Below are 20,785 nucleotides of genomic sequence, written 5' to 3'. Positions count from 1 at the left end.
AAGTGCTTCCTCCTGGTCTCCCATGGGGTGCAGGGCCCAAGGACTTGGGCCATCCTCCACTGCCTTCCCAGGCCACAGCAGAGAGCTGGACTGGAAGAGGAGCAACCAGGACAGAATCCGGCGCCCCAACTGGGACTAGAACCCGGGGTGCCGGCGCCGCAGGCGGAGGATTAGCCTAGTGAGCCGTGGCGCCGGCCTATTATCCAATTTCATTATCAGACTCCATGAATGACAAATATGTTTTTTTATTCAGTATGGTACTGCATCGCATTATTAGTTATACTTGACAAAAATAACTAAAGAGACTAAGGTATAAATCATATTCCAACGTGTAAAAATCCAACTTTGATTAAATCAGGAATCATTAGATAAAAAGACAGTTTTCTAAGGCCTGACCTTCAGTGACAAAGCTGTAGTCTTTGACATGAGTAGTTTTTTTCACCATTTTTTCTGGGGCTTGACCTTGGGTATCCTGATATGGAAGGGTGCACTGTGGGGTCACAGGGACACGTTCTTTGGATGGTGAAGACTGTCCCTTTTCTAACAACAGATGAACCACCTGGACAAATGGAATAGCACTTCATTAATTCAAAAGAATAAGAAAATAGATAACATTTCAGGGTTGTGTATAGTTAATAGTATAAAATGATTTAAAATAACTACTGGTTCCCCAAAATAGTAGTGGGAGAAAAAAATGAGACCAAAGTGATTGAAGTTTCTAAATCAAGTTTCTGTATAAAAAGTTAAATTAAAAAGAAAAAAGATCTACTTTAAAAACATGTCAAAATCTATGATAATAACATAAACATGTAATAGAAAACTTGGCTATTAGGGAAAAAACACCACTCCACTATAAAAACTACTATGAATAATTTAGTAAAGGCCATGACTCAAATGTACTTGATTAAATAAATTTAACCTTTGGGCTGAAGACTAAGAATGAAAATTACCAGAAATTAGTTGATGCCTATTAAATTTTTAAAAATACAATCTCTACCCCAATGTTTGTGAGCTTCCTTTGGTAATTATAGGGCTAAATGTCATATAGAAAGCCAGCTTCCTCAGCAAAAAACCTCTTGTTGCAATACTTGCTTCCAACCAGAATACTTGTAACCAATCAGAATTGTTATATGTCAGTCTTCATTTCCTGACTAATTAACAAATAAGGTTGATAATACTGACACATGAGTATTTATCTTCTTCTAAGGTTATCATAGAAGGTTGGTATAATGATCGATTACCTGTCCTGTATTTCTCAGTGTTTCCACAGCTTGTTTATGTGTAGCTCCTTCTAGACTAACTCCGTTGACAGCTAGGACACGATCACCTATAAATCAGGCAGTTATTTTGAAAGAAACAAAGCATAAAATAAATATTTTTACATGAACTTTTTTTTTCCTTTTTGACAGGCAGAATGGATAGTGAGAGAGAGAGACAGAGAGAAAGGTCTTCCTTTTGCCATTGGTTCACCCTCCAATGGCCGCCGTAGCCGGCGCACCACGCTGATCCGAAGCCAGGAGCCAGGTACTTCTCCTGGTCTCCCATGCGGGTGCAGGGCCCAAGTACTTGGGTCATCCTCCACTGCACTCCCGGGCCACAGCAGAGAGCTGGCCTGGAAGAGGGGCAACCGGGACAGAATCCGGCGCCCCGACCGGGACTAGAACCCGGTGTGCTGGCGCCACAAGGCGGAGGATTAGCCCAGTGAGCCACGGCGCCAGCCTTTACACGAGCTTTAACATCTGCCAGTCTTATATAGAATTATTTAAGGAGAGGCAGACAAATTCTGGACAAAACTGTGTCACTTAGTTTCTTTAATATATAATTTATTTCTCAATTCTATAGCCAATCTTAGGTATATTTTAGAATAATATCAATATACAAATCAATTTAAATCATGAGAAAAGATGAACTATAAATGTAAAGAGATAGAGGGAAGTCCATTTATTAAAAATGCAGATGTCAGCATTTTTACAAGAGCACTATCTCTTTCCCATTCTCTGGCACTTTCCTTCTTAGTATGTGCAAAACATGAACTAAAATACTGTCTGGATTGATACTAGAGAATAAGCTGTTAAGAATTTTTGGAGGGGCTGGTGCTATGTCATAGTGGGTAAAACCACTGCCCAAGGTGCCAGCATCCCGTATGGGTGCCAGTTTGAGTCCCTGCTACTCCAATTTGCCTGGGAAAGCAGCAGAAGATGGCCCAACTGGGAGACCCGGAAGAAGCTCCTGGCTCTGGACCGGTCCAGCTCCAGCCTTTGCAGCCATTTGGGGAGTGAACCAGTGGATGGAAGATCTCGATCTCTCTCTCTCTCTCACTCACTCACTGTTTTAAATAAATAAATAAATCTTAAAAAAATTTTTTTGGAACAGCATCAGGGAATTTCTAAATGTTTTAATTTTTATAATTGAGTATGTTCTTATTTCATATTATGAGCTTGAAGGTCTATATAACTTTCTGTTTTCTTCTCTATTCGTGGTAGTATTTATGCATAGAATTCCTACAAACACGCATATACTCTACCTTTGTGAATTCTACCATCAGACTCTGCTGCTCCTTTGGGAATAACAGCTTTCACATAAATGCCACCATGTCTGACACTCGTATTCACACCTCCCTAAACAGGAAAAGACAAATTAACAATAATAATAATAAAATCTTTTGTACTCACTCCTTTCCCCCCCAGAAACCTTTTATTTAAGGTATACAAACTTCATGTGTTTCATAAATACAAACCTATGTTAGGAACATAGTGATTCCTCCCACCCTACGCTCTCTCCTACCTGCACTCCCACCCTTCTTACTCCTCCCTCTCCTATTCCCATTCTTATTTTTTACTAAGAACTATTTTCAATTAACTTTATACACATGAGATTAATCCTGCACTGTTATACTCACTCGTAAATGTGATTCCTAGAAAGAATTCAATTTGCCAAAGTAGTCATATATCAGCACGTGAGACTATTTCAATACCCTAGAATATTTGTAACTATGTTTTCCAAATGACAAGGCTGTCTCTTTTCTGTAAAACTCTTTATTCAATTTAGAATATAACAATACGGCAGATCTTGACTATATGAGGAATTGCTCTTGATCAATCCACAGCATGCATTATGAGCAAGCAGAAAGCAAAATCTATCTATGTAAAATTAGTGTGGGAAGATAACTATCAGAAAAAAACAGTATATGGAGTAGCATGCTTCAGATTTGTGCATCTGAAAGCAAATTCTATTAGTCAAGGAAAAATAAGTTTTTTTATTTTAGAAGGCTTTGGAGGTTTTCTAAAAATGGGATAGATGAGACCTAATGAATCAATTTTCTATCTCTAATGCATATAAAACATTTTTCTCCCTTTACAATAAAAACAATATAATTCTAAAGAAATTAAGAGGAAGAAGAAAAATGTCATATTTTAAAATGTGCTATAAAATTAGGTTTAATTTTCTGATCTCAATATATTTATAGTACTAAGTTTCTAAGTAGCTTTTTAAAAAAGCTTTTATTTAATGAATGCAAATTTCATAGGTACAACTTTAGGAATATAGTAGTTCTTCCCCCATACCCTCCCTCCCACCCCCACTCCCATCCTACCTCCTAGTCCCTCCCCCATCCCATTCTTCATTAAGATTCATTTTTAATTAACTATATACAGAAGACCAACTCTATACTAAGTAAAGATTTCAACAATTTGTACCCCTCCCCCCACAATAGATGAAGTACTGTTTGAGAATAAGTTTTGCAGTTAATTGTCATAGTACAACTCATTAAGGACAGAAGTTCCACGTGGGGAGTAAGTGCACAGTGACTTTGTTGTTAATTTAACAATTAACACTCTTATTTATGACATTAGTGATTATCTGAGGCTCTTGAAAAGAGCTGCGAGGGCTGTGGAAGACTTTTGTGACTCTAAGTGGCTTTTAAAAATTACCAATACTCTTCAAATATGATAATGTTATAATTTAGGGACAGTATATTCATTAATATAACTACAACAGGGGCCTACTTTGTGCTGAAGGGTAAAGCTGGTGCATTCCACACTGGCATCCCATATGGGTGCCGGTTCATGTCCTAGCTGCTCCACTTCCCATCCACATCCCTGCTAATGGCCTGGAAAAAGCAGCAGAAGATGGCTCAAGGGCTTGGGACCCTGCTACCCACATGGGAGACATGGATAAAGCACCTGGTTCTTGGCTTCAGCCTAGCCCAGACCTGGCCATTGTGGCCATCTGGGGAGTGAATCAGCAGATGAAAGAGCTCTATCTGTCCCTTTTTCTGTAATTCTACCTTTGAAATAGATAAATAAATCTTTAAAGAAAATCCCAAAAAGCTCTACAATAGTTTCATCAAATATCCTATGCATATATGTTAATTATCTTACAGAAACATATATTTCTTGGAAACCTCTAATTTTCAGATACTAAACATGCTTACAAAGTATAATACATGATGAAGCGAAAGGAAATACAAATAGACATAGTCCTCAATATTCATGATGTAGGTTAAAGATGCATCATCTTTATGCATTAATTTTGTAAGTTTTATATTCAGATTAAGCAAGCATGAAATCTACAGGGGAAAGGCAACATGTATCTTATTTTAAGCCACAAGAGAAAAATGAGTAGTATATTCTCAATTTTTAAAAAGGTTTTAAGATACGCTTCAATTTTTATATTTTGACCAGTATCTCATTTTAAGCAAAATAATTCAACTACTAAGTTGGTATATGATAGGCCTTTGAAGTGAAGAAGAGAAAACATTTGAAAACCTTGTCAAACAGTACCGTGACACTTATCCCCAAGCTGTTATCATTTTTAGTCAGTTCAACCTCAAAGATTTCTCCAGGTTTAGGAGGTGATGAAGAAAAAGTTTTAAAATTCATTTTGTTGGATGTATTCATTGAGCAGGAAGATTCCTTAATAAAGAAAAACAAACAAGGATTTCTTGTTAGAGCCCAAATGAATTTTTACTGGAAAATAAATGTGTTTTTTGGCAAAATTAAGAAAAAAAAAAAACCACAAGATGTTAAGGGATATTATAGGGTATATTCAAAGAACATGTGTATTGGACAAATCTTAGAGATCATTTAGTCCAATGCATTTATATTCTATGGCTGAGAAACTGATGGCCAGAGATTTAGGTGCTTATTTCAGGTTAAACAGGTATGGCAAGGGAAACCTGGATCCCTGTTTGAACCTGGTTTTTACATCATCTTCATTCAGTGTTTTTCATACCCCCAAACTCACAAAATATTTCTGTTTTCTTTAGAAATCAATATATATTGAGCAGTAGTTTCTAATTGCAAAGCTCTGTTTAGAAGGTGAAACTTCTAGTGAGGAATGTTGATTTTGCAGTGAGAAAAAGTATTTGGTTCTTTTCTAAATCTACTTTTGAATATGAGTTTAAATTTATGTAATTTCTAAGAGTGAGCTACTTTCAATGTTGTTAGTATCATCTGTTAAGTACTTTAGAAGAAATTAGGCTGTGAATATTAAATTCAGCTGCCCATATAAACTATTCAGAGAATGATTTTTCAAATAAAGCTTTCTTATTAATATAAATATAATAAATATTAATATAAAGTATGTTAGCAGATGAACAATCCATAGGAAAACAACATAATCTGAATCTTTGTGTTATCAAGTAGCAATTTTTTAGAATTAAGAGTCATTTTAGAGTTAGTGTTCAAATCTTCTAATTTCACTGAAAGTTAGCAGGAAATGCAATAGCAGTTAGTAGCAGAAGATATAAACCTTTCTTTCTTTCTGGAATAACCTAAGCAGCTTGTAGAATATATTGCCCTGGGTCCGACGCTGTGGTGTAGTGGATTAAGCTGCTGCCTACAGTGCCAGCATTCTATATGGGCACCAGTTCAAGACCTGGCTACTCCACTTCCTATCTAGCTCTCTGCTATGGCCTGGGAAAGCAGCAGAAAATGGCCCAAGTCCTTAGTTCCCTGCACCCGCGTGGGAGACCCAGAAGCAGCTCCTGGCTTCTGGCTTCGGATCAGCACAGCTCTGGCAGTTTCAGCCAACTGATGAGTGAACCAGCAGATGGAAGACCTCTCTCTGCCTCTGCCTCTGCCTCTGCCTCTGCCTCTCCTCTTTGTGTAACTCTTTCAAATAAATAAATCAATCTTAAAAAAAAAAAAAGAACATTTTGCTCTGTATCATATTTGCTGTTGTTAAATTAAAAAAAAAAAAACATCCCAAGGGGCTGGTGCTGTGGCTTAGTAGCTTACACCTTTGCCTGCAGCACTGGCATCCTATGTCAGTGCTGGTTTGAGTCTCAGCTGTTCCACTTCTGATCCAGCTCCCTGCTAATGGCCTGGGCAATCAGCGGAGGATGCTCCATGCAGTTGGGCCCCTGCACCCACGTGGGAGACCTGGAAGAAGCTCCTGACTCCTGACTTTCGATGAGTCCAGCTCCAGCCTTTGTGGCCATTTGGGGAATGAACCAGAGGATGGAAGATCTCTCTGTCTCTTCCTCTCCCTGTCTATAACTCTGCCTCTCAAATAAATAAATACATTTTTTCAAAAAGCCCAAAGATTTAAAATTAGACTATGCCTTTTTTGGTGTCTGATGATCCTGACTGCTGGCATAAGTGGTTTCATCCATGTCTGAGTCTCCATGGTCAGAGCAGTCTGTCATGTCCGCAATGCCTGGCCGCTTAGCTTTGCTCTGATTACTGCCAGTGGACATCCTCATTTTCTCAGTAGCTTTAGACATTACCGATGGGGAAGGGCTGCCATGCTGTGATTCCTGCCAGGCTCGTTCACCTAAATGGCCAGCAAAGAAACCATTGACCTGGCTCTGGGACAAGCTAGCACTCTCAGTCCTGGAATCTTGAGAACTAAGGCTTCCTTCCCGGAGGCCCCCGGAAAGCCCAAAGGAGTTTTCTGCGATGTGCCTCAGGGTACCACGTGGCCAGTGGTGATCCTCGGAAGACGAATCCATAGGACTATCTTGCATGTAGGAAGGTTTCTTCATGTAGTTTTTCACTCCATTGGCAAGATGCACAGGGGTAGAAGGCACTAAAAGTCAAAATCCATCAATGAAAATCACAAGTTAGTGACATATATCTGTGCCTACACATATGCGAGGTTCCCTGAAGACTGTTGAGAGGATTTTAGACATAACATAACATGTTGAAAACAACTGACTCAGGCTGGAACCACGACACGGATGCTGGATTCCTTTTATGTCCAGTACTCCCTGACTTTGGTCATTCTTGTAACAACCTCTACTGAAATATGTACCCTTCTTGCCTTAGCTCCTCATTTCCATTCTCCAAATCCCATTGCAAATCAGTCTCCTCTCTGAAGACTTTTCTGATTCCAAAGATAATTTATAGTAACATATAATTTGAGTCTCCAATACCCTTGGTTCTTATTTAGATAATATTTGTTTGCATACTTCTTTGATATTGTCCTACCAGACTGCATTTTTTTGATTCCACATAATTTTCAAGGAAGGCAATTCCAAATTCCTTTTATATATTTCTTATCAGAAGCAACTTAAGAGAGTTTTCTGAGGACACAAATCCCAAAGAGACATATGGAAAATTATAGACGTAAATATATAAAAAATGGAAAGTTTTATGTAGCAAGAAACACCAAGGAAAAAACAGAGTAATGAACAACCAGAAAGAAAATATTTGTAACAATGAAAATAACTAGAGTTGGGGCTGGTGCTGTGGCACAGCAGGTTAATGCCTTGGCTCATATGGGCGCCAGTTCGAGACCCGGCTGCTCCACTTCCAATCCAGCTCTCTGTTATGGCCTGGGAAAGCAGTACAAGATGACCCAAGTCCTTGGGCCCCTGCACCCACATGGGAAACCCAGAAGAAGCTCCTGGCTCCTACCTTCAGACTGGTGCAACTCTGACTGTTACGGCCAATTGGAGAGTGAACCAGCAGATGGAAGACCTCTCTCTCTCTCTCTCTCTCTCTCTCTCTCTCTCTCTCTCTGCCTCTCCTCTCTCTGTGTAACTCTGACTTCCAAATAAATTAATAAATATTTAAAAAAATAACCAGAGATGATATCTCTAATATACAAAGTTTGCAAAATTTATGGAAAATTTTAAGAACTCCTATGGAAGAATATGATATATAGACTGGAAAATTGGAGTAAAATATAAATAACTAATAAATATATGAAAAGACATTCTTACTGTTGCTCAGGGATGTGCAGTATAATGCAGTTTTCTACCTATTGAGAATGGATAGTAAAAAAGTAATCATACGAAACTGTTGAGAAGGTAAAATTCCTCTGTTAAATGCTCTCTTGGCACCTTGGGCTTCTTGATAACTTACTAAGTCATAATAAAAAAATTGTTCAGTTAGTTAATACTTGTCTTCCCTGATAAAATGCAAATTTCACAGGGGCAGAGGTTTTGTGTCTGGTACACAGGCCCTCAATAAATATTTGTTCAATAAATGAGTAACCTTTCTATGAAAGATCTACTGAAAATAAAATAAAAATGGAAATCCCTTAGAGTTCTGTTTGGGTGAAATGAATTTATTCTGAATTCACATGCTTCTTTTATTAAAATAATGGAAAAGAACAGAACTTGGTGGTCTGCCTTTTGAAAATATTCTGGTCTTGACTACTTGCAACTCAGAGGTACGCTCTGTCATTTTCAACTATAAGGTTCTTGTGGGCAATGTGACTGTCTTCTATCTCCCTTTCTATATGCATGTTCATAGCATAATTATAAATGTACATATTATACACACATATATACAGTTCCCAGTATGTTTGGGATGAAACGTGTATCTATTACTTCAGTAGTTTTGAAAAGTACTAGCAATAGTGAGAGCTGAAACTCCTATTTAAGTGCTTAATGTGAATCTGGCAATGTGCTAATTCTTTCTGGTTTTTATGTACTTTTTATAATCTACAAAATAGGCACTTTGAAGTAAGCATTTGATCAGTGAGCACAGTGGGGTTCAGTAAGGCTCAGTAAGTTCAAGTGATTTGCTCAAGGTGTGTAGTTTTAAGTGGTAGAGACAGAGTATGAGCCTGGACCGTGGAGGCCTCCCTAATGCCCACTGCACTGTTCTGTTTTCCTCTGGCTGTGTGTGCTGCTGCTTCTTAAAATATTTATTTATTTAGGGGCTGGCATTGTGGCACAGCAGGTTAAGCCCCTGCTTTCAATGCCAGCATCCATTATGGGTGCCGGTTCATGTCCTGGGTGCTCTACTTCCAATCCAGTTCCAAGCTGATGTGCCTGGAAAAGCATTGAAAGATGGCCCAAATACTTGGGCCCCTGCCACTCATGTGGGAGACCCAGAAGAAGCTCCTGGCTCCTGGCTTCAACCTGGCTCAGCCCTGGTTGTTGCGGCCATTTAGAGTGAACCAGTGGATGGAAGATCTTTTCCTCTTTCTCTCTCTGTCTCTCCCTCTCTCTCTCTGTAACTCTTTCAAATAAATAAATAAATCTTTAAAAAATTTACTTATTAATTTATTTGAAAGGTAGACCGACAGAGAGAGAGAGAGAGAGAGAGAGAGAGAGAAAGAGGGAGGGAGGGAGGGAGGGAGAGAGAGATTTTCATCTGCTGGTTCAAACCCCATATGGCCACGACAGCCAGGGATGGGCCAGGCTGAAGTGAGGAGCCAGCTACTCTATCCTTGTCTGCCACACGGGTCCATCTTCTGCTGCATTCCCTGGCACAATTAGCAGGGAGCTGGTTTGGAAGCAGAGCAGCTGAGACTGGAATCAGCATGCCCGCTTGAGATGCCAGTGATGAAAGCGGCCTGTGTGGGCTTAAACACTGTCCCAGTACTTGATTTTCCTAATGACACTGTGTGAGACAGACACAGCAAGACAGACTACTGAGACTTTAATTAACAAAACAAACAAACAAACAAAAAAACCCTGGCTCAACAGGATGTACATTATACAACTAGCAAGTGGCACAGGCAAGTCTTAAACTTAGGACTTCTGACTTCTGTTATGTGCCTTCTTCTCTCATGGCATGCTAATGAGACAAAGTGATATGGTCTTGTTTGTAAATTTCTAATTTTTTTCCTTAAATTTTTTATTTGTTTTTCTTTATATTCATTTTATTTGAAAAGAGGAGAGAGAGGGCGAGCGAGCGAGCGCGAGCTTCCATCTGCTGGTATACTCCAAGAAGGCCTGTAACAGCTGGGTCTGGGCCAGGCCACAGCCAGGAACCTATAACTTGATCTGGGAATCTGATTCTCCAACAAGGACAGCAGAGACCCCAGTACTTGAGCCATTACCTGCTACCTTCCAGGATGCATACACATTAGCAGGAAGCTGGAATTAGAAGCAGAGCCAGGACCCGAACCCATGTACTCCATCACGGGATGCAGGTGTCCCAAGTGGTGTCTCAACTGCTGTGTCAAATGCCTGTGCCCTGTTCTTTATTCTTTTTATAATCTAGTTTTGGACAGGACTTGGTACATAACTATTATATAACCACAGTAAATACACAATGATAAAGAATTCTATTTCTGGGGCTAGTGTTGTGGCTTAGAGGGTAAAGCCAATGCCCGCAGTGTCAGCATCCTATATGGGCGCTGGTTCGAGTTTCAGATGCTCTACTTCCAATCCAGCTCTCTGCTGTGGCCTGGAAAGCAGTAGAAGACGGTCCAGGTCCTTGGGCCCCTGTACCCTCATGGGAGACCTGGAAGACACTCCTGGATCCTGGCTTCAGATTGGCCCAACTAGGGCCACTGTGGCCATTTGGGGAGTGAACCAGTGGATGGAAGGTTACCCCTCATCCCCGCCCTCTGCCTCTGCCTCTCTGTAACTCTGTCTTTCAAATAAATAAATAAATCTTTAAAAAACAAAAAAGAATTCTATTTCTGATTTGACGTAAGAACAGATGAAACACACCAGGTAATCAGAATTTACTTTTGGCTGGTGCTGCGGCTCACTAGGCTAATCCTCCGCCTTGTGGCGCCGGCACACAGGGTTCTAGTCCCAGTCCGGGCGCCAGATTCTGTCCCAGTGGCCCCTCTTCCAGGCCAGCTCTCTGCTGTGGCCAGGGAGTGCAGTGGAGGATGGCCCAAGTGCTTGGGCCCTGCACCCCATGGGAGACCAGGAGAAGTACCTGGCTCCTGCCATCGGAACAGTGTGGTGCGCCAGCCGCGGCAGCCGTTGGAGGGTGAACCAACGGCAAAGGAAGACCTTTCTCTCTGTCTCTCTCTCTCACTATCCATTCTGCCTGTCAAAAAAAAAAAAAAAAAAAAAAAAAGAATTTACTTTCTTGACATCAATTTTGCACGAAACCATTTCGTGCATATGTTACTAAAGAGGAACAAGACAGAACATTTTTGAAGTGATGAATGAAGAAGTTACACTGATGTATGAAATGAGAATTAAACATGCCAAATTGTCAGAAAGAAAAAGGCTTAAATCCAACTCACTGGGCCAACATATGAAAGCACTTGTGAAAAGTGAAATAGAACACATATCTAAGAACACTGACAACATTACCTTTGGATATCTTTTCTTTTGGCTGAGAGATAACAAGCGTCACATTTTCAGGTGCATTTTGCAAAATTTCAATTGCAGCATGGTGGCTAACTCCCTCTAGACTCACACTATTCACAGATATCAAACGGTCTCCTATAAAAAGAGACAATTCAGCATTTTCAACAACAAAGAGAAATTCATGTTAAATCTGAAAAATGTCACCCTTTCCTCTTTTTATTTGGCTTAAGTCCCACTTTTTTTTTTTTTTTTTTAATCTGTGCAGTCATGCCTGTTAGTATTTAGGAAATTATCAAAATGTAAAGTACCTGGTTTTAAGCATCCATCCAAATCAGCTGGTCCTCCAGGGGTAATTGAACTGATAAACACTCCCAGATCCAGTCTTCCCATCTTTTCCCCACCAATAATTTGAAATCCTGTAAAATAGCACATTAAAAAAAATCTTTAAGATAATGGTGCTTTCAACGATTAATGATTATCCTGCCTGAAACACAGAAATGTGGAGACTGTTGATATTAAGCATGATGAAGAATAGATAGGTAACAAGTGTGAGGTAGAATTACTTGTTAAATGTGGTGTGCTTCTTGTAGGTACTTCATCCTCTGCATTTAGTTGCTGGGGATGGAGTGATGGGACTGTAGGTGGGCAGCAAGTGTCTAGGTCAGAAGTGGACTAGTGCCTCAAAGCCAGTGCTATGTGTTAGGTTTTTTCTTTCTGAATTATAAGACCAATGAGAAGCTACAACTTACCTAAGCCATACTTGGCATCTTTTTTCAGGTTCACCAACGTGATCTCCCTTTCTGGCGAGGATACTATGCTCCATCTTTTGTGCAGCATATCTATTGGGAATTTATAATTTTAGAAATAAATAAATATGCTCAGGTATTAAGACTGTCATCTTGCATCAATTTAATGTTAACAAAGATCATTAATAGACTGTTCAGTCACTTAAAAATATATTTTAAGGTTACCGGTATCGCTATTACATTTTTGTGGTGATTTATAGTTTACAAAGTGATTATTGTCACATTTGTTCCTTTAGAAATAAGTATATTTTAGTTGAAGATGAGTAAATGAATCTCTAGAGGTTAAATCCTTTGAGCAGAGTTAGTCAGTTAATACAGAAAGAGCTGCACCTTCAACTGGATTTTCTGACTCCATGTTTTTCTGTTCTATCACAGTTGACTCTTGAATTTGATAATGCTCAAGATATTAAGAATATCTCAGTAGCAAATGGTTGATATTTCATTTATAATTAGTGGAATTTTATTAGTAAGTTTCTAACTAAAACAATAATAAAAATGATCTTTATTAAAAAATACCAATAATAATGACTTGTCTAGTACACTTACTCTCAAAATACTTTATTTCACATACATTTGTGAAGGAATCTCATGAGATAAGCCAAGAAATTATTAAACATTGCTTTAAAGATGAGGAGTAACAGTTTGAATTGTTCAACATTACAGCTTAGCATCATTAACCAGCAAAATGCCAGAAGTCAGTACTTAATAATTGCTAGTTAGCTATTGAATGAATGTCAGCATTGAAACTAAAATTTACTTTCTTATTTCCACTTAGGTATTTTCTTTTTTTAAAAGAAGACTAATCATTCACAAATATCTTCTTAATTAAAACAATAGACACTTGACTGCCATGTTAATCAACTTAATTCATCTACTTAGCAATTCAAGTATTTAAACATACACATTATCATCAATTACAATTTGACAGTTCAAACTGGTGTTTATATGAAGGTGGTGGTATTGGTGGTGAATATTTTTAACATTCAGAAAGATATTTTTATAAACTGGATCTTCTGATTCAACTCGACATGATTTCACTTAAGTGTACACAAGAATTTCCTTAAAACTTCTTCTTTTTTTTTTTTTTTTTTTTTTTTTTTTGACAGGCAGAGTGGACAGTGAGAGAGAGAGAGAAAGGTCTTCCTTTGCCATTGGTTCACCCTCCAATGGCTGCCGCGGCCGGCACGCTACGGCTGGCGCACCGCACTGATCCGATGGCAGGAGCCAGGAGCCAGGTGCTTTTCCTGGTCTCCCATGGGGTACAGGGCCCAAACACTTGGGCCATCCTCCACTGCACTCCCTGGCCACAGCAGAAAGCTGGCCTGGAAGAGGGGCAACCGGGACAGAATCCGGCGCCCCGACCGGGACTAGAAACCTGATGTACCGGTGCCGCAAGGCAGAGGATTAGCCTATTGAGCCATGGCGCCAGCCTCCTTAAACCTTCATATGCATTTCTATATCGTTATGAATTCAAGCCTTATGTCTGTATGTTTCAACATAATAAATAATACCCATGGACTTAAAATTGTACTACTATATTACAAAATAACTAATAATTTTGTTACAGAACATGTATTGATACTTAAATGTTTTGGTGTTTCAAATACTAGAATAAATTCCTTCAGTTTCAGAAAACAATTACAATCACTTCATCCCAGGAGGGAATTAACCTTGCACCTTTTTTTTTTTTTTTTTGACAGGCAGAGTGGACAGTGAGAGAGAGAGACAGAGAGAAAGGTCTTCCTTTACTGTTGGTTCACCCTCCAATGGCCGCTGCGGCCAGTGAGCTGCGACCGGTGCACCGCGCTGATCGGAAGCCAGGAGCCAGGTGCTTCTCCTGGTCTCCCATGCAGGTGCAGGGCCCAAGCACTTGGGCCATCCTCCACTGCACTCCCGGGCCACAGCAGAGAGCTGGACTGGAAGAGGGGCAACCACAACAGAATCTGGCGCCCTGACCGGGACTAGAACCCGGTGTGCCGGCGCTGCAGGCAGAGGATTAGCCTATTGAGCCGCGGCGCTGGCAACCTTGCATCTTAAACACCAATTCTGGTATAATTTACTAGCTCCTTGAAGGGAACAAGCTACTATCCTGTTTCTTTCTTTTTTTTAACAAAAACTAATTATAATCAATAACAGTAGTAGCGATTTGATAGTTTTAGTGATTTTACTAATTAGATGATAAAAAATTTCACAAAACAATGATGGGAACAGCCTTACATATTAGGAGTCCTAAGCAAAAGTGCTTCTATTATTCACCCCTTGGTTAATTATTTTATCTAAACAGACAATATTCTTTTGTCCTAAAATAGACATTTAGTTCCAGTTTTTAAGCTAGAACAAACACACAAGTAAACAAAGAACAAACCCATTAAATAAAATAAATATGGAGCACAGTCACATTAAGAATTGAGATCAGTGTGGTGTTTCAGTGACAAACACTGGTTAGGTGCTAAGAGAGAACAGAAAAAGTGCTTTGTAAAGTGAGAACATGATAATGACTGCTTTGAATTTCCATTCCCCACCCCAGTGCCCCCTCTAAATTTGACTTATTTTTTATTTTTTTAAAGATTTATTTTATTTACTTGAAAGACATAATTACAGAGAGAGGTAGAGTCAGAGAGACAGAAAGAAACAGAGAGAAGAAAGTCTTCCTTTCCGCTGGTTCACTCTCCAAATGACCACAACAGCCAGAGCTGAGCTAATTCGAAGCTAGGAGCCAGGAGGTTCTTCCAGGTCTCCCACATGGGTGCAGGAGCCCAAGGAGTTGGGCCATATTCCACTGCTTTCCCGGGGCGTAGCGGAGAGCTGGATTGGAAGAGGAACAGCTGGGAATTGAACCGGCGCCCATATGGGATGCCAGCACTGCAGGTGGTGGCTTAACCCGCTATGCCACAGCGCCGGCCCCCAACCTACTGTTTTTAAACAGAGACACCCTCCCCCAGTTCTGCTCCCCCAATCTTGGTGACCTGTGATTTGACTTATCAGTATGAGAGCAGAAGGATGGAATTGTGTTAGTTTATAGCGGCATGCTACTAGACAATATTCTGCAAGTGATGAATTTCTATTTATCTTTGAATTATCACCATAATGTTCAAAATACTTTTCCATCAGTTTTTCAAAAACTGTAAGGTAGTATCCGAAGGCCTATGACAAATGACAACCCAAGTAAACTTAAAGATATCTATAGAATTCAATGAAGATTGAATAGTTTATGGATCTCTGAATATGAGGTAGCTAGATACTGCAAATACTAACAACTTTCTATCTTATTTTAGATTTTTTTTTTATTTGACGGGTAGAGTTATAGACAGTGAGAGACAGAGAGAAAGGTCTTCCTTCCGTTGGTTCACCTCCCTAAATGGCCGCCACAGCCAGTGGGCTGCACTGATCTGAAGCCAGGAGCCAGGTGCTTTCTCCTGGTCTCCCATGCGGGTGCAGGGGCCCAAGCACTTGGGCCATCCTCCACTGCCTTCCCGGGCCACAGCAGAGAGCTGGACTGGAAGAGGAGCAAGCGGGACTAGAACCAGGCGCCCATATGGGATGCTGGCGCCGCAGGCGGAGGATTAACCAAGTGAGCCTTGGCGCCAGCCCTAGCTTATTTTAATTACTATGTGAAAACAAGCATTCATATTCAAGGAGTATTTATTTTTACATTCTTAAAATAATGTTACCAATATACACTATCAATAGCAAATTTTGCAAATATTTTAAAGAACCCCAATTTGAAATTTCCAATTCTTTGAATAATACATGCTGGTGATGTTCCCAATAACGTTTACCTAGGAAATAGCTTAAGAAGACTTGATAAGTCTATGATTTTTATTTCTGTGCCAGCACTTACTATCTGAGTCAACTGGGGCTATATAACATTTCTAGGACTCACATAAATCATCCACAAAATAAAAAGGTTTGGATTAGATAAACTTTAAAGCTTTTTACACTGCTTAATTTACCTGACTCTCTTTTGCTTCTGGTTCATTACTGAATCTGTTCAATCCTTATGAATATAGTTTGGTCTTCCATTTTTATGAAAATTTTTCAACTTTGTATGTATTCTAACTAAATATCAGTGGGGAGAAAGCTAATGTTTGAAACTACAAGGATCGGGGCCAGCGCTGTGGTGCAGTGGGTTAGTGCCGTGGCTTGAAGTGCTGGCATCCCATGTGGGTGCTGGTTCGAGACCCAGCTGCTCCACTTCCAATCCAGCTCTCTGCTATGGCCTGGGAAAGCAGTAGAAGATGGCCCAAGCCCTTGGGCCCCTGCACCCACATGGGAGACCTGGAAGAAACTCCTGGCTCCTGGCTTTGGAATGGAGGAGCTCTGGCTGTTGTGGCCAATTGGGGAATGAACCATCAGATGGAAGACCGCTCTCTCTCTGTGTGCAACTCTTTCAAATAAACAAATCAAAAAAAAAAAAAAAAAAAAAAAAAAAGAAAGAAAGAAAGAAAGAAAAAGAAATTACAGTGATCCTTGACATCTGACTTTCAAGTGTGTTTTAAAATCTTATTTCTGCTTGTATGGAGTTACACTTTATTACTTGGAATTAAGATTGCTCACAAAGACATTCATTTTAATATTGGGACAAAGTACTTCAGTGTTTGTATGATGCTGCCGTGCACCAGAATAACTTATTTTACAAGAGGTTTTTTTTTTTTTTTTCATTCTTTGTTAAGAGTCCTGGGACCAGCGCTGTGGCACAGTGGGTTAACGCCCTGGCCTGAAGCGTTGGCATCCCATATGGGCGCTGGTTCAAGACCCCGCTGCTCCACCTCCGATCCAGATTTCTGCTATGGCCTGGGAAAGCAGTGGAGGATGGCCTAAGGCCTTGGGCCCCTGCACCCACATGGGAGACCTGGAGGAAGCTCCTGGCTCCTGGCTTCGGATCAGCGCAGCTCCGGCCGTTGCAGCCAATTGGGGAGTGAACCATCGGATAGAAGTCCCTTCTCTCTGTTTCTGCCTCTCCTCTCTGTGTTACTCTGACTTTCAAATAAAAATAAGTAAATCTTAAAAAAAAAAGAGTCCTATGTTCAACCTCATAAAATGCTGGCATGTATTTTGTGGTTCCGAAACTTCAGGAAGCAACATGACAAACTTAGCTACCTATAGAAGGAATTAAGTAAAACAATGTGCAACAACAAAAATCAACTTTATGTAATTTTTGGATAAGTTTTATATATTTTTAATTTACTCCCTTACACAGGAATATTATGTTTTTCAAAGATTGAGCAACTTTTTTTTGGAAATCACAATCAAGAAACTGTAATCCTTCCCACGTCACTGTTGCAAAGTATAAGATTAGAAGACTCATGGCTTTTTCCATTGTCTCTTTCAAGTTTCACATTTTTAAAGAACCCGTGGAGATTATAAGTGGTTAAGATTGAATTGAATACATTCATCTTTATTCTGAATGATCAATCATTATTAACTGATGTTCATTTGTAATTTTCTTCTAATAATCTCAACCAGCAGGGAAAACATTAAAATTAGTTCTATATTTGACACATGAGCAAGTAATTTAACTTTTTGATCCTTATTTGCCATTTTTGGAAAAACATGTTTGACATGCTTCATTATGTGAAAACTTGATTCTCACCAGAGCACTAACTCAGTCTACTTGAGAAGACTCAAAGAGAATTTTGAGGAAATACACAATCTTGTTTGCAAGCTGGGGACACTGCTGAAAGATGGTTTAACCATTCCGTAGGGGGCAGGTGTGAGATGAGGCATCTAAAGGTTTAAACACAGAAACTAACCTGCACCCGCTCATTGGCTATCCAGTGCAAATTCATATTGTTTTCCATCACAACCTAAGTTAAAACACATTTCAAGTCCTCATCCCTGAATAGATTATTAGCCAGCTTCTTTTAAAAGTTTAGCTGGGAGAAATAATATATATGAGCAAGAAGGCATTATTATGCCAGGAGACAGTCTCAAGGGCAGATTAGCACATGGGCAGATGGCCTGTGTTCAAATCACTGCTCTGTAACTTGCTAGCTCCGGGACCTCTGCATAACTCAAACCTCTCTATGCTTTGGTTTCTCATTTGTGAAAAGAAAATAATAACAACATCCTATTCATTGGGCTGTTATGGGGATTAAAAGAAATATATGTAAAGTACTTAGAATAGTGTCAGGCACACATTAAGCACTCAATAATTATTACCATGACAGACACATTATTAATCGAGTTGTTATATATGTAGATGCTTTAAATTCAGTGCAGGTAAGAAATCTGAGGTGCTCATGCTGTGGTGGAGACCCCTCTGATTACATTTTTCTCTTGATTCGGAAATCTTATCTCTACTGTTTTGTCTGAATAAATCTTGTCATTTCAAAATTCAGTTCAAGTGTACCTTTAAAATAATCACTTCAGTTAAAACTCCTTTTGATCAAAATTATCTCTTAACTGAACTACTGTATTAGTTTCTCAATTAGTGTCCTTACCTCTAATTTATCATTTGTTTATTTAATCAACATTAGCCTAAAGCACAGGTCTCGTCATGTCACTATGAGGCTGAAAAATACAACTCTTCTTTGACTCCAATGTAGGCCTAAATCCTTGGCATGGAATTGAAGACTTGTTAGGTCTGAGAATATCTCATAAGGCACAGGAAAGAGACAAGATATGATGGAAATGAGGGGGAAAACATTTTGTTAACCTACCATTTTCTTTTAAGGGTACTTGGGATGAAGAATTTCCAGAACTATGCATAGTCACTCCTGTAGTATAAATTAAATTATTAGACATTTTATAAAATGCTCAGATACTAGACACAGAAGTAATTCCTTCTGATAAATTCATAAAAATCAACAAAACATTAAGGCAGCAACACTTTCTTTCATTCACACTAAGAAAAATGTCTTTCTGCAGTGGGTACATTTACTATTTTAAAATAGTAATTAAGCATACTGACTTATCTTACAACATAAGATTAAATGCAAATGTATGGTTTCTGACTGACATTTTGATATGTCAAACACGAAATGATGAAACTGAAAGGATTTTTAAAAACACTTGTTATATGGAAAAGAAAATAATTCAAAATTAAGTAAGTATGAATAACAAATAAAAAATGCAGAAAATAGTGACCCTTTTCTGAGTGATTTTTTTATCTGTGTTTTTTCTATAGAGTATTTAGTATTGTCTTTCTGATATATGATGTATTTTTCACATAGTCCAAAGCTCTTCTAATGAAAATAGGTTAGAATCTATGAGATCCCATTATATACAAGCATTCTTTAACAAGTATTTCTGAACCAGCCTCTCTGACCATTTTCAACACACAGGGTGGGCTATCTATAGGATGCAATCTTGCTTTTAATCTGCCTAAATATTTTTTAACAAGTTTAACTTACACTGATGATAGTATAATCTCTGAAAGGTGTGGAAGCCTACATCAATAAAGCAATGTCACTTTCCATAGATGTTCATAAGCTATAATGTAGAGCTTTCTTCTGATTGCATTTACTCCACAGACCCCCAAAACTACTTATAAGACAAACAAATATTTTTTAACTTTGGGTAATTAGGGCTAAATTAACAAACTTTGGGTCAAGGCAAAGGTTAAGAACTATCATTTGGTACAACACAAGAGTGTGTACTTATTTCCCTTTTGTCTCCCTGGCTGTTAGATACCTTGAGTCATAATAGCTCAAATAATTTATGCTTAAACAGCTGTTCTGAAAGACTGACTCCACTGAGCTTTCCTCTTAAGATGCAGAAGGTAGAGGGCACTTGAACTACAAAGTGCACTGTGGGTGTATTTACAAACACACACGCAACTTCTGCATGTAATTATAAAGTCACAACTACCTCGAAGAATTTGAAGATACTTAAATTAATTAAGAATTTATATTTTGTCAACCTTAGCACATTTCATAAAATTATCTTTTTAAAGACAATTTCACTTATGCTAAGTTGAAAGCACCCTAACTAAACCTTTCTTAATAGAATATTGCATTACTGGATTTCACTCACATGGGCCTGTGAAGAACAGAGGAAGAAATCCAAAGCAATAGTACAAGACCATCTGGGTCCTCTCAAAACAACTGCCATGGCTACTGTGACCAAAAGGAAGCTAGGAAATGGCCTGCTCCATGAGGCAATCACTTGGCAAATCAATTTTTGATGGAATTTGGTGCATGTCACATTATTCTAAAACTTTATATTCATGGCTTTGGCAATTAGGACACAGAACCCAAAACAATTTCTTAGTAATTAACATGATCTTGTTCACTTTACTATGAGCATGAAGTATGGGAGAAAGAGGTAAGCTTGTTTATGCTGACCTATAACATAGGCTTGACCAGGGTCTTCAATGGATGAGGAGTCTGATTCATGTTTCCTCCTTTCAGGACTTCTATTTAAACTTGCAACAGACTTTGAACTACAGAGGGAAAAGGAAGGTAGGAGGGGAAGTGTCAATGTAAAAAAAAATATGGTGCAAATAATAAAATGTCAAAAGAAAAACAAATGTATGAAATGTAGAATTTACAAATATATGTAGTTTGAGTTC

General features: G+C 39.0%; 1 protein-coding gene across 8 annotated transcripts in view; it reads right to left on the bottom strand.

The window, feature by feature from the left end:
• The window catches only part of PTPN13 (protein tyrosine phosphatase non-receptor type 13), a 240,775-nt gene that overhangs the window by 57,930 nt on the left and 162,060 nt on the right, over window positions 1-20,785 (bottom strand). For 2 of the 8 annotated variants that reach the window (XM_008267633.4, XM_008267636.4), the window contains 10 exons: window positions 20,559-20,656; window positions 18,933-18,989; window positions 12,214-12,303; window positions 11,773-11,880; window positions 11,468-11,599; window positions 6,566-7,032; window positions 4,767-4,913; window positions 2,525-2,618; window positions 1,242-1,327; window positions 397-559 (listed from right to left, as the gene is read on the bottom strand). In XM_008267633.4, coding sequence (XP_008265855.2) covers window positions 397-559; window positions 1,242-1,327; window positions 2,525-2,618; window positions 4,767-4,913; window positions 6,566-7,032; window positions 11,468-11,599; window positions 11,773-11,880; window positions 12,214-12,303; window positions 18,933-18,989; window positions 20,559-20,656 — 1,442 coding nt within the window. The remainder of the gene's footprint in view (window positions 1-396; window positions 560-1,241; window positions 1,328-2,524; window positions 2,619-4,766; window positions 4,914-6,565; window positions 7,033-11,467; window positions 11,600-11,772; window positions 11,881-12,213; window positions 12,304-18,932; window positions 18,990-20,558; window positions 20,657-20,785) is intronic. The other 6 variants (XM_008267635.4, XM_051819592.2, XM_051819595.2 and 3 more) reach the window with 6 other exon arrangements.

The sequence above is a fragment of the Oryctolagus cuniculus genome, chromosome 8 (assembly GCF_964237555.1).
Source record: "Oryctolagus cuniculus chromosome 8, mOryCun1.1, whole genome shotgun sequence".
NCBI classification, from domain to species: Eukaryota; Metazoa; Chordata; class Mammalia; order Lagomorpha; family Leporidae; genus Oryctolagus; species Oryctolagus cuniculus.
This window is presented reverse-complemented; position numbering and strand designations above follow the sequence as displayed.